The 14,799-nt window shown below is 38.2% G+C and overlaps 1 protein-coding gene and 1 long non-coding RNA gene across 4 annotated transcripts in view; one reads left to right on the top strand and one right to left on the bottom strand.

Annotated features, from left to right (window-relative positions):
* The window catches only part of LOC142874294 (uncharacterized), a 46,322-nt gene that overhangs the window by 740 nt on the left and 30,783 nt on the right, over positions 1-14,799 (top strand). The window lies entirely within an intron of this gene.
* RECK (reversion inducing cysteine rich protein with kazal motifs) overlaps positions 13,317-14,799 on the bottom strand; it is an 80,552-nt gene continuing 79,069 nt past the window's right edge. For all 3 annotated transcript variants that reach the window (XM_012769965.2, XM_012769966.2, XM_012769967.2), the window contains one exon: positions 13,317-14,376. In XM_012769965.2, the coding sequence (XP_012625419.2) occupies positions 14,155-14,376 (222 nt within the window). In that variant the 3' untranslated portion in view covers positions 13,317-14,154. The remainder of the gene's footprint in view (positions 14,377-14,799) is intronic.

Here is a 14,799-nt window from a genome sequence, read left to right as displayed (position 1 = left end):
TGTCCCAGACTCCCCACAGGAACTCCTCACAGGGGAAGCGGCTGGTAAACTCCAATTGAAGGAAGCTAACTTTAAGGACTTTCAGTAAGTGGGCACTGAAGTAAACTGACCCGCTGATTATAAGAATAGAATTTGTAATACTAAGGGCTTACAAATGGCCACAAGGGCAACAGCAGGGTTGGGCACTGTCCTCTCTATTCCTTCCCCCAATGTCAGGAGAATACACTTATTCCAGACCGTATATACTATGGTGGCCCCGTAAAATTATAATACTGTATGTTTACTGTACCTTTTCTGTGTTTAGATATGATTAGACACACAAATACTTACCAGTATTCAAGAAAATAACATACTGTACAGGTTTGTAGCCTAGAAGCAATAGGCTATACCAGATAGCCTAGATGTATAGTAAGCTATAGCAGGGGCGGGGAACGTTTTCATGTTGGAAGGCCACATTAATTTAGCTGTAATCAAAATAAGGCCACATTCAAGAAACTTCAATTAGATATGCTTAAAAATGTACATTATTTTGTAAAAATCTAACTACTATGTACTTAACAATTTCCAAAAATGAAAAGTATTTGTTAATTTTAAAGTTAACTTACCTTTTAATGACTTTGTTGTGTCTGTTTTTGCTGGAAAGCATTTGAATATTTGGTTGCAGCATGGAGGTCCACAGTTTCAGTTGATCCTCTAGATAGGTATCAGTCATTTCTGACACCTAAGGGTGTCTTGATTTGGGTTAGGTAGGAGAATGTAGATTTGCAGCAATAAGTGGTTGAAAAGGAAGAAAGCATTTTTCAGGCATGTTGCCGAAGGTGTGGGTATTCTACTGCATTTTTCCATTTTGCAATTGGGTCTTTCTTAGCATCGATGAGTTTAAAACATCATCTACTGAGAGCTCGATCCATTCCATCTGTAGTTCTTTAGGTGCCTTGGTGATACCTACTTGGTGAGGCTGAAATGCTAATTTGAGTGTGATGCCAGGATGCTCAAAGTCAGTGAACCCTCATGTGATTATGGAAGCTTAAAAAAAAAAAAAAAAAAAAGTCAGTGAACCTTTCATTGTATTCTCCAATTAATAGGTCTAGAACAGCTGCATATTCTTCAAATGATTTGCATACATCATCCTGCTCATCAATGACCTTTGCTAACTGGGGAAAATGTTCATCTGAAATTTCCTTCTGAAGTGTTTTGAAAACAGATAGCTTTTTTCGAAATGTTTGGACTTTCTGCTGAATATCATATATAGATTTAATTTTACCTTGCAAAGAAATATTCAAGTCATTTTGATTTGACATGATATCACACAGAAAAGCTGCATTCCTATAGAACTCTTCATTCAATAATTCACATTGCTGATTCTGTTCTTCATAAAATTTAACTATCTACTCTCACAGAGATAAAATTTTGGCTAACACCTGTCCCTGTAATAGCCAATGCACTTTTTCTTTTTTTTTTTTTTTGAGACAGAGTCTCACTCTTGCTGGGGCTAGAGTGCCGCAGCGTCAGCCTAGCTCACAGCAACCTCAAACTCCTGGCTTCAAGCGATCCTCCTGCCTCAGTCTCCCAAGTAGCTGGGACTACAGGCATGCGCCACCATGCCCGGCTAATTTTTTTATATATATTTGTAGTTGGCCAATTAATTTATTTCTATTTTTAGTAGAGATGGGGTTTACTCTTGCTCAGGCTGGTCTCAAACTCCTGAGCTCAAACAATCCGCCCACCTCGGCCTCCCAGAGTGCTAGGATTACAGGTGTGAGCCACCGCGCCTGGCCCAACCAATGCACTTTTGATATGGCAAATCTATACTGAATACCTCATCCTTCAACTTTAGCATGTTTTGATGATGCCATGTTGCATTTGTAGGAATATTGTTAACAATACTTATAACTTGTTGCAAAGTGTCACTTAAAATAGTAGCTTTAGCACAGAGATTTTGCTGATGCAAGATACAATAAAAAGAAATGAGAGCATCTGGATCTGTTAATACTTTTTTTTATCTGTGCAATAAACCCTTTAGGTTTCCCTGTCGTGTTAGGTGCACTGCCTGTACATACACTCACTAAATTTACCAAATTCAGTCCAACTTTATGACATTTATCTTGGAAGTTGTTTAAGATATCTATTCCCTGTGTTCTGTTTGCAAGAATGCCCAAAGTTAGTAACTCTTTGTAGCAAAGAAAATCTTCTGTTATGACCCAAATGAAGTATGAAACCTGTACCGAGTCAGTAGTATCAGTTGATTCATCTAAAGCAATTGAATAATATATATTTTCCTTTTGAAGTATTGCATGAAGTTGTTCTGTTAAGTTGAAGGCCAATTCATGCTGCCCATCTTTTATGGTTCTCCTTCAAAGAGGCAGTTGTTTGTACTTTGAAACATCCTGCAACTTGGACGATGCATTCTTTTACAATTTCTACATCACTGAATGGCTTCCTTTTTTTCCTGATTATATAAGCTACTTTATAAGTTGCTTCAGTAGCATTATTTCCAGGTCTTATGGATTGAAAGAATTGTCTTTGGTTTTGCTTTTCATCTTTTAATTTCTGCTATACAACCTTTCATGCCTCTCCCTCTAATTTAAAATATTTGTAGTCTTTATGAGTGTTATAGTGCTGATGAACACTGAATTTCTTTAATGTTGATATGGCAGTATCCCAAAGCAAGCAAATCATCTTATCTTCAGCAGAAACAAGATAATATTGCAATTCCTAATCTTCATTAGAAAATTTGTGTTCTTCCTTCAGTATTCTCTTGGTCTTCTATGACACGGTGGGCTGTTAAATAGACAGAATTTAAAAATGCTGTCAAGCTGTGCAACTATTCACAAATTCCACTTCAAAAACAGAAATATTACACCACTGTCAAAAGCTGATAACAGACTGGTGTACTTGACCCCCATAAACTCTTGCCAACCAGCCTCATGCAGTAGAGTGGGGTTTGGGGAGAATTAGAACTAAATCATGAGTGTAGCAGCCTTCAGTTTAGCCCTTATGGCTTACTAATGTTTTAATTGTGCCAGTCAACCTGGGAGTATTATTTTGTTGAAACTTATTTTATTTTTTGGTATCTTAAATATTTTCATTTTAAAAATAAAACTAACATATAAAAGATGAACAAAAATGTATTAGTAAAAATAAAAGGATTTGTTCTGTAAAATTTGGATTCAGTCAAAAGGCCACACTTGACCTAGAAGGCCACATGTGGCCTTAAGGTTGCAGGTTCCCCACCCCTGCCTGGGCTGCACCATCTACGTTTGTGTAAGTCCACTCTGTGATGTTTGCACAATAAAATTGCCTAATGACACATTTCTCAGAATGTATCCCCATTGTAAAGTGGCACATGACTGTACTTTCAAACAGTGTTATAGCAAGTCAAGTTGGTGCCCAGTCTGATTCAAAAGGGCCTTCTGCAGCTAGGTGGGGATCTAACCCCCTCTGTTCAATTGCCTCTCCCATTTTGCAGAAAAATCCCCATTGAAGCGATCAAATGAACCTGGTAGGAAGAATTTCATATTGCCCCTAGAATCTCTAGAAGGCTGTTTTCATATAACAAAATCTTTAAGGGCATGAGTGGAGAGAGTGGAGCACGAAGGAGCCACTCACTGCATGCAGAGGGAAGCCCACCTGGGACCACCAAGTTCCACTCACACCACATCTAGAGGAGCGAACTAGAGGTGAGGGAAGTTCGCCCAGGAGTGGGTGAAATTCCTAACTTAGAAATTCGCAACCTTAGCAGCAGGCACGTGGAAGGGACAGTGTGCTGAATGGAGTTAGGACAGTGACAAAGTTGACCCCTACAAAGGATCATGGGCTGGTTGGAGAAGAAGTCACTGCCCAGGCAGCAGTTAGAGAGGGAGATTGGTGGCAACACATCAGACACACGGAAGAGTGACCCAATGTGTCATTTTTTTCATTTCATGTCCTATTTAAGAACTTACCTACTCCATGATCATGCAAATTTCCTATTTTCCTCTAGAAGTTTGAAAGTTTTACCTCTTACATTCATTTTGATTATGACACCATGGTGTAAAGTAAGGGTTATGATTCTCTTTCTCTTTTTCTTCTGTTCTTATTTGGCATATGAATATCCAATTGTTTCAATGTTCTTTCCTGAAAAGATCACTCCTTCCCAATTGGCTGCACATATGTGGGCTCTCTATTCCATCCATTGATGTGTCTATGTATTTTTACACTGATACTGCACTATCTAGATTACTGTAGCTTTACTGTAAGTCATGAAATCAGGTAGCATAAATCCTCTTGCTCTTTTTTTTTCTTTTCAAAGTTGTATTATTTATTTAAGGTCCTTTGCATTTCCATATAAATTGGAGAGTCAGCTTGCCAATTACTGGAAAACAAAACAAAACCACAGCCTGTGGGGATTTTGATTGGAATCACATTGAATTTATAGATAAATGTGGGGAGAATTGATCACTTAATAATACTGAGTTTGCTGATCTTATCATCATGAGATATCTTTCTGTTGTTTATGTCTTCTTTAATTTCTCTCAGCTATGTCTTTTAGACTATTGGTCTGTAGTTAGTTTTCTATTCTTTTTTTTTTTTTTTTTTTTTTTTTAGAGATGGGGTCTCGCTATGTTGCCCAGGCTGGAATGCAGCAGTGGCTATTCACAGGTGTGATCCCACTACTGATCAGCATGGGAGTTTTGATCTGCTCCAGTTCTGATCTGGGCCGGTTTAATCCTCCTTATGAAGCTTGGTGGTCTCCAGGTCTGGGGAGATCACCATATTGATGCCGAACTTAGTGCAGACACCCAATTGGCATAGCGCACTACAGCCCAGAACTTCTGGGCTCAAGCTATCCTCCCGCCTCAGCCTCCCGAGTAGCTGGGACTACAGGCACATGCCACAGCAGTCTGGCAGTTTTCTATTGTAATTTTTTTTTTCAGATTTGGGGAATCAGGGTAATACTTGCCTTTTAAAATAAGTTGGAAAGCGTTCTGTCCACTTTTATTTTCTGGAAGAGTTTGTATAGAATTAGTATTATTTCCTTCTTAAATATTTGCTACAAATCATCAATGAAACCATCTGGGCATGAAATGTTTGGTTCTTTGTTGGGGTTTATTGGGAGGGGAAGAGGATTTTTCAATTACAAAATTGGCTTTATTAATAGACAGAGAACCATTCAGATTATCTGCGTCTTGAGTGAGTTTTCATAACTTGTATATTTTAGGGAATTTGTCCATTTCATTTATCTAAGTGGCATAAAGTTGTTCATAATATTATTTTGTTATCCTTTTATTATCTGTGTGATCTGTGGTGGTAGTCCCTTATCATTTCTGATATTGGTAATTTGTGACTTCTAGAGGCTTATCAATATGATTGCTCCTCATTCATTTGTGGATTCAGTTTTATGAATTTGCCTACTTGCTAAGATTTCTTTGTAACCACAAAATCAATACTTGTGGTGCCTTTGTGATCATTCATGGACATGCACAGAGTGGCAAAAAATTTGAGTTACCCAACACACAACTTCCCAGCCGAGGGAAGCAAGGTGATGCTCCGCCTTCTTGTCTCAGCTCCATATTATAAACAAGTGTCCTTTTTGCAGTCAATTTAGTGCCAATGTTTTTGCATTTTTGTGTTTTTGTTGATGATTTTGCTGCTTAAAAATGCCCCCCAGCATAGTCCTGAAATACTATTTAGTGTTTTTAAGAGCAAGAAGGTTGCGTTGTGCCTTATAGAGAAAATATATATTTTATTTAGATAAGTTTCATTCAGGTGTAAGTTATAGTGCTGGTTTTTTTTTGTTTTTTGTTTTTTGTTTTGAGACAGAGTCTCACTTTGTTGCACAGGCTAGAGTGAGTGCCATGGCGTCAGCCTAGCTCACAGCAACCTCAAACTCCTGGGCTCAAGCAATCCTTCTGCCTCAGCCTCCCGAGTAGCTGGGACTACAGGCATGCGCCACCATGCCTGGCTAATTTTTTATATATATATATATTAGTTGGCCAATTAATTTCTTTCTATTTATAGTAGAGACGGGGTCTTGCTCTTGCTCAGGCTGGTTTCGAACTCCTGACCTCGAGCAATCCGCCCGCCTCAGCCTCCCAGAGTGCTAGGATTACAGGCTTGAGCCACCGCGCCCGGCCCAGTTATAGTGCTATTAGTCATGAGTCTAACACTAATAAATGAATAATATATTAAATAAGGTGTCTTTTTTTTTTTTTTTTTGAGACAGAGTCTCACTCTGTTGCCCTGGCTAGAGTGCCATGGCATCAGCCTAGCTCACAGCAACCTCAAACTCCTGGGCTCAAGCAATCCTCCTGCCTCAGCCTCCCAAGTAGCTGGGACTACAGGCATGTGCCACCATGCTCGGCTAAAAAAAAAAAAAAATATATATATATATATTTTTTAGTTGTTCAGCTAATTTCTATTTTTTTTTTCAGTAGAGATGGGGTCTCACTCTTGCTCAAGCTGGCCTCGAACTCCTGAGGCTCAGATGATCCATCGCCTCAGCCTTCCAGAGTGCTAGGATTACAGGCATGAGCCACCACACCTGGCCTAAATAAGGTGTCTTTAAGCAGAAAGGCACCTAAAACAAAGTTATGTATTGATCAGTTGATGAAAAGTTGTCACCACAGGCTTGCAGGAACCTAAGCCTGTATTTTCCCTAGGGGCAATGGTTCAGTATTAGCTAATTCAATGTTCCCAGTGACTTTTTTGAACCTAACTATCATTAATAATGAGACTCAATTGTACTATTGATCTTCTAAACAAAACCAGCTTTTCATTTTGTTGGTTTTCTCTATTGTTTTCTCACTTACTATTTAATTGATTTCTCTCTTTTTCTTTTTCTTTCTTTTTTTTTTTTTGAGAGGTCTATTTTTTTGAGAGAAGGTCTAGCTCTCTTGCTATTGCCCAGGCTAAAGTATAGAGGTGTGATTGTTGTAGCCTGACCTGAACCTCAGGACTCAATTAATCCTCCTGCAATAGCCTCCTGAGTAGCTGGAACTATCAGCCTCCTGAGTAGCTCATGGCACCATGCCTAGCTAATGAAAAAAATTTTTTTGTAGAGATAATGTCTTGCTATGTTACCCAGGTGATCTTGAACCTCTGGCCTCAAGCAATCCTCTCATGTTGGCTTCCCAAAGTGCTGGGATTATAGGAGTGAGCTATTGCACCCAGCCTGATTTCTCTTTTTATTATTTTTTTCTTCTGCTTACTTTGGGTTTAATTTGTTACTCTTTTTTCAGTTTATGAAGGCAAAAGCTGAGGTCATTGATATTAAACCTTTCTTCTTTTCTGACATAAGCATATCATGCTATAAATTTCCTTCTAAGCCTATCTTTGGCTACATTTCACCAAATTTGATACATTGTGTTTTCATCTTCATTTAGTTCAAAATAATTTCTAATTTTCTTCATGATTTATTCTTTGATTTATAGGTTATTTAAAAATGTTATTTAGTTCCAAATTTTGGAACTTTCCTGGTAACTTTCTGTTATTGATTCTGACTTAATCACATTGTGGACAGAGAATATACTTTGTATCATTTCAAGCCTTTCACATTTACCGAGAATTGTTTTATGGCCCAGAATGTAGCTTGTGTTGATAAATATTCTCTGCACACCTAAAAAGACTACGTGTTCTGTTGTTATTTGGTAGAATGTTCCATAAAGTTCAGGTGAAGTTGATTGACAGTGCTATTCAAGTCTTTTATGTCCTTACTAATTTTCTGTCTACTTATTCTATCAAATATTAAGAGACGGATATTGAGATCTTCAGCTATAATTGTAGATTTGTGTATTTCTCCTTTAGGTACTATCAGTTTTGCTTCATATATTTTGAACCTTTTTATTAGGAGCATAAACATTTATGATTCTTATTTCATCTTGATAAATTTATTCTTTTTTTTTTTTTTTTTTTTTTTTTGAGACAGAGTCTCACTTTGTTGCCCAGGCTAGAGTGAGTGCCGTGGCGTCAGCCTAGCTCACAGCAACCTCAAACTCCTGGGCTCAAGTGATCCTTCTGCCTCAGCCTCCCGAGTAGCTGGGACTACAGGCATGCACCACCACGCCCGGCTAATTTTTTTGTATATATATTAGTTGGCCAATTAATTTGTTTCTATTTATAGTAGAGACGGGGTCTCGCTCTTGCTCAGGTTGGTTTCGAACTCCTGAACTCAAAGGATCCGCCCGCCTCGGCCTCCCAGAGAGCTAGGATTACAGGCGTGAGCCACCGCGCCCGGCCTATTCTTTTATTATTATGAAAGAACTTTATCTCTAGTAATATTCCTTCCTGAGAAATCTACTTTGTCCAATACTAGTATAGTCATTCTAGCTTTCTTTCAATTAGTGCTAACAGGTTTATCCAATTTCCATTCTTTTTTTTTTTTTTTTTGAGTCTTAATGATCCATGTTTATTTCCACTTAAAATTAACAGGCAAACAATTAAAACATCCCTTCATTATTCAATTGGGTTAACTTTCCCTTCCCAAACTTCCCATTTGGAGTAATCACTCCTCCAGATGGTTTGCAGAAACTTATTACATTGAAAGATGTTGTTTACTCTTTCCATCAGCATCCATGAAAGTGCCTTTTGAAGGGTAAGCTGCATGCTTGCTGTGGTCATATGAAATCCCTAGCAGTTTTTAGAATAGAAGGTCTGCCTCTTCTGAAAACTTGCTCCATGCACTGTTGTCAAGCTTACTCTTCATACCTTGAAAGGTTCTAGCTGGACCCAATTTCCATTCTTTAACTTTTTTTTCCTTCTTTTAGCAAACTCAGAAGACTAATGTTTTATGTAGTAAAATACAGTGTTGCTTTTGTGTTTCATAGAGTTATAGCTTACTGCCATAAAACTTGATTTTGATGCATTGTGAAGGCTAAGTATATTGAGTGTATGAAAATATATAAGCCAAAATTTGCACACATAGGCAAAAATATATATGCTTTTTGTTTTATTGCAATGTTGTTTTCACTGACTTCCTTACAACTTAATGCTCTGTAAAATATCCAAATACAAACTTCATATGACCAATGTACAACCTTGGACACATTACTTGACTCAGTTTTCCTTCCCTGTAAATCAGGGATAGTAACAGTATCTCCTTCATAGGATGGTTGTGAGAATAAATGTGTTAATACATGTAAAATACTCAGAACAGTTTTTGACACATGAAAAGCGCTATAGAAATGTGTACCACTACTCCATCCTTTAACTTTTTCTTTCTGAGTCCACTCTTCTGCAGAACATCTTTTAACTTTTAACCTATTTCCTTATATTAAAAACGGACAGTCCCACCAACACTGTCTAAGCATTCCTTTCTCTTTTCATGGATAAAGAAAATGTGTTTTATACACACACACACATACACACACACACTATGGAGTACTATTCAGCTATAAAAAAGAATGAAATAATGTCATTTGCAGCAACGTGGGGGGAACTGGAGACCATTATCCTAAGTGAAGTATCTCAGGATTGGAAAACCAAACACTATTATGTTCTCACTAATAGGTGGGAACTAACAGATGGGTACACACGGGCACAAAGCTATATAAAGGACATGAGAAATCAAGAAGGGGGCAGGACAGGTGGGTGGGTATAGGATAAAATCTTACCTATTGGGTGCAATGGACATTATTCTGGTGATGGGCACACCAAAAGCCCTGACTTTAAGCATTATGCAAGATGTCCTTATAACAAATACACTTATACCTCCTTAATTAATATTTTGAAATAAAAAAGAATAAAAATAAATGGGCAGCTTGTAGTTGACAGGATGTTGTTGGGTTCTTCTTTTTATCGAGCCTGACAATATCTGTCTTTTAATTCATGCTGAGGCCATCTATACTTGATAACATTATTTTGAAATTTATGTGGAACAAATACAAAAACTGCCCAAATATTAGGCCTTAAAGTAAACCATAATAAATTCCTGAAAGTAGAAAAAATTCAGTCAAATTTCCTGAACACAATGTAATAAAACTAAAACTAAATAACAAAAGGTTAACTGACAATTGTGAATCATCTAGAAAATTTTTTAAACAGCTACCCTAGAGCACCGACAGGCAAAATCAACACAGATGTTCAGAGGCTGGCACAGTGATGTGCCTGTGGGCCCAGCTACTTGGGAGGCTGAGCTGGGAGGGTTGCTTGAGCCAGGAGTTCAAGGTTGCAGTGCGCTCTTTAAATGCCACCTATTTGCATGTGTATCATATTTCACGGTTACAATTTTGATTGTAAAAAGATTGCTTTCTTTCTCTATATAGAGCAATCACAAATTCTGCTGCTCGTGGAAAACTTAAACTTACACATTCCAAGAAACCCAGTCCCATCTACTTTCTTTAGGATAAATATTCAAGCAATTCAGGATCTTTCTGGCTCCTCTCCACACTTTTGAGTCACCTTCTCCAGACTCGGATTCATGGGCAGGAACATCTGTTTAGCTGTTTAGCCGCATGCCCTTACACAAGCTTCCAGAAAGGGAGCAGAGGAAATGCCTGCCCCCCTCAGCTTCCATAGTTACAGGTACAGGATCTTTTACACTCAGAAGGAGAGACTTTGCCACCCACTGAACAACCAAAAACCAGCAAGCGCCTGCCATATCTCCATTCTCAGAAGGGGGAATTTTGTTTCTGTCCTAAATCTGTTTCCTCAGAACATGCTACACCCCATGACTCAGCCCCTTCTCAGTGTCTCAGCTCTCACATCATTATGAATTCTTCCCCAAACTATGGTTATGATTCAAACTGTGCTTTAAGCCCTCCAGCCTTTGGCTTTTGCTCTGCAGAGGATTTTTGAATAAAAAATTCACCGTAGAAGCCAATGGGTAGAAGGCCATAGCAACTACAAAAGTTGTGGAAAGAAAAACCTTGGCAGAAAATCTTAGTTTATCCTGTTATGTTTTTTTTATTAGTGTTATCGGAAAATGACAGGGGATGCAGTCAAAGCAGTACTTAGAGGAAAATATACAGTATGATAAATATGAGCATAGGTTTTGAGTTAGACCTGCGTCCAAAGTCTCTTTACTCTGCTATTAACCAGATGTGTGACCTTGGAGAAGTTATTTAATTTCCTCAAGCCTTAGTTACATCAACTATAAATAGTGTTAATAATACTATTTTCCTCATAGAATGGTTGTGAGAACTCCATGGAGATACTTCATTTGGAGTACTTGGTGCTATACTTATGTCACAGGAATCCTTGGACAATCTTGAGCAAGGGGACCAGGAGCCTTCTTGGTCATTCTTGGCCGTTCCTCACATGACAAGAATCTATATCTTTTAAAATGTTGAACCTTCTATTCATTGACTTACAAAAATAATCTAATTGGGGGCCTGAAGGGAGAAGATTCTTCTCTGATCTTTAATAAAAAAGTTCCCTAAAATAGCCTGAAACATGGTAGTTGGTCAGTAAATCTTAAATACTATTATATTGCTTATTTAAAAAGACAAAAATAAATTAGTTGGTAGACTAAAGGAAGGAGCTAGACAAATAACAAAAAACATATGAAAGAACCATAAAGAAATATTGAATGAATGCTGAAATGTTGGGGGTAAACACAGTTCTAGTTCTTTCCCATAAGATCTCAAGGCCTCTCCCAGACTGACACACTTGGCCCTGGGCAGAACACTGGAGACCCGTCTATCAGAGGCTCCACCTGCTGTGGTGCTGGGAAGCTACTGACGGACTGTCCACGAGGCAGCGGGGGTGTCCACCACAGCAGCTGGCCATTGAGGAGCATGTCTCCCTGAACTGACTTGACCTGTGCTTGTTTTTGCCATCACCATTTGTGAAATTCTCATGATGGTGTCCCCAGAGCAGAACAAGCCTTTAGATCTTTCTTTCCCTTGATATACCCCAACATCCCACACCAAACCCAAGCACCCTTCTCATTTCTCTTATTTTTCTTCCAGAACATGAAACTTCTACTGCTTTTCTAATAAAAAAAGCTTCTGTCCTGGCTGTTGTCCTATCCCTATGAGAAAAGACCTCTATGCTAGACTCTATTATTTAAAATATTTATTGCCTCTCCATGCAACACACACACACACACACACACACACACACACACACACACACACACACACACACACTCCATGGGAAGAGTATACATCCCCACCCTTTAAACTTAGGAGGGGCCATGTGACTTGCTTTGGCCAATAAAACATAGGCAGAAATGACAGTGTCATTTCTGAGTAGAGACTTAAGAGCCAGCTTGTAGTTCTGTATGTCTCTTTTCTCTCCTTTGTGAGGACACTGGAAGGGGTCTAGAATGAAGATGGTGTCAAGAGCTGCAGCTGACCCACAATGGACATGTGACAGGAACAAGATGGAAGCCTCTGTTGTTGCAAGCCACTGAAGTTTTGGGGACTCAGCGTAAGCTGACCAACACTACTTCTCAGGTCCCATCACCATGTCCTCCATCTCTGTGTTCCAAAGTTCGCTCCGCCCCAGGCTGTGCCATGGAGCTGGAACATCAGGCCCAGTGCAGTGGGGAAGTAGAACTGTCTAGTATGTCCCTGGATCGTGGAAGGCCTGAAGCTCTCTCTGTCCTGAAGGCCTAAAGCTGGGGTCTTTGTACTTGACTCTCAGCCACTGCCTGCCCTTTGGTCTGACAAGCTCTGTCCTAACTGGCTGGCTATCCCAGGGTCCTTGCTTTAGGATAGTATTAATAACACTCCATGACTTCTTATTCTAGAGCAAAGGACACAGCTCACCCAATGGTGATCAGTGGCTTCATTCTGAATGTCCACATTGCTTAGAAGCACACATGATCATATAAAATTATTTTTATTAAAATAGAAAAGCTTTCCAGTATATTGCATTGAAGACATTTATACAGAAAAAAAGCAATTGCAACAAACATGCTACATTAGCATTGAGATATTCTGAAAGTTTTAAGTGCCCACTTTTTAACAATATTTTGGTATAATAAGCATATCCCTATGTATTTCAGAGGGTACATATAATACTGAAAAAAAAATCATGTAAAATCTAAGTTCAGGTGCATACAAACAAGAAGTATTACATTGAATAGCTTATTTCAAACTGTGAAACACATTCAAAGTATTCAATTCTTAGACAACATGCAAACATTTTAATACTCAGCTTGACATTTTTAAATATATAAACCACAATTCTTTATAATTCTATGTCCAAAAAGAAAGTAAGACAGAACGCTTATCTACATTGTGCATATCACAAAAAGCAAATGTGTTTTCATGAACGGAAAGTACTGGGTTAACACACATGATTGTCATTTTACAAATATGGCTATTCACCTTCTTCATAATAAAATAGAAATATCATGTATTATTTACATGAACTACTAATTATTTCACTTTTTGGCAATTATATAAGTAGCAGCAATTGGTTTAAAGATTGATGTTTAAGAACTCTAAATTTAACTTGGACGAATACTGAAGAATAGATATCTGGTTAACATAAAAATTGCATAATGCAAGATGCTTTGATCCAATGTAACTTCTCCCTTTCACAAAAGTCACAGATACAAATCAGTGACCACTGAGACTGTCACTTACAACATATAGTTATATGAGTGTCATTTAGTCAGCTTTTTTTTCCTGCTTAACACAATAGATGGGGTCTTGAATTAAAATTTCTGTAAATTAATTTAAATTTGCTTGATGATTTACATGATAATTTCAAAGATGCTTTATCTATATTTCATACTCTCTAATAGCAGTGGCTCTTCCCTGGGACCCCTAGCTTCTAGATAGAGTAGGTAATTATCTGTAATCGAAAACAAACACAAAGGGAACCTTAATACTTACAGGAACTCTGGAATGAAGTTTCTGTAATCTGATCCTGATAGCAAAATGAGTTATTTTTCTAAAATGTGATCATCTCACTTATTAATGAATTAAATTTGCTTTAGAGTGGGGGACTTATCTAATGAGCAAAATGTAAATCATAAGGCAGTGATCCACAGGAAGAGACATCCTCTTTTCATTAGTATTTAAAAGAATGTATTTTAACACTTGCAAAACAAAACAAAAACCCTACTAATATTGGCAGACTAAAAAAAAATACTGTGTGGTGAATAGAGGTGACATGTGCTTTTACTTGGCCACAATTTAACAACAAACTAGCAGTCCTGAATTTCTTTCACAAGGTAGAAAGTTAGGTCGAGGAACACTTTGCAGCTTTTTTTGGCAGTCAGTTGTCTGTCCATAACAAGTGCAAGGCAAGGCTGAGGCTGAGGACGAGGAGGAAAGAGTGGCAGGGAGGCCTGGCCCCAATGCCGGCTGATGGCACGCTGCTGGAGACTTGTACCTGGGAAATGATGAGGGCAGACAGAGGGACGTGGGATGCCAGAGTAGGACTGTCAGAGTTGATAAGGGACTCTATCTTCTCTGCTTCTTTATTGCATGCTTCAATCTGGGAGGGGGAAATAAGATTCTTTTAATATAAAAGCACAGAGCCTATGAAAAGGTCAAGTCAGACAAACTCCACATGCATCCCAAAAGTAGTGTGGCCCTGGAGGAAATTGCTTTCTCTTTGTCCTTCTTTCCTTAGTCAAAATAACATTTTATTATAGTCAAATTATTATATAAATACAACAGCATTAATAGGAATCAAACCAGAAAACAATGATCCACAATGCCATGACCTTCATCAATCAACTGTTTTCATTTTTCCACAATCCAGTTCACCTCTTACCTACATTTAGACAGTATTATAGAGAATGTACTTTCAATGCCTGTTTAACCACAGGATGAAAACAGTTTGACTTAAGGAGGTTTCTAATGATGGCAGTTCAAAAACTGCTTGAATTCATCCCCTTCACATGAGCCCTCATTT

This window comes from Microcebus murinus, chromosome 12, assembly GCF_040939455.1.
Source record: "Microcebus murinus isolate Inina chromosome 12, M.murinus_Inina_mat1.0, whole genome shotgun sequence".
In the NCBI taxonomy this organism is placed as follows: Eukaryota; Metazoa; Chordata; class Mammalia; order Primates; family Cheirogaleidae; genus Microcebus; species Microcebus murinus.
This window is presented reverse-complemented; position numbering and strand designations above follow the sequence as displayed.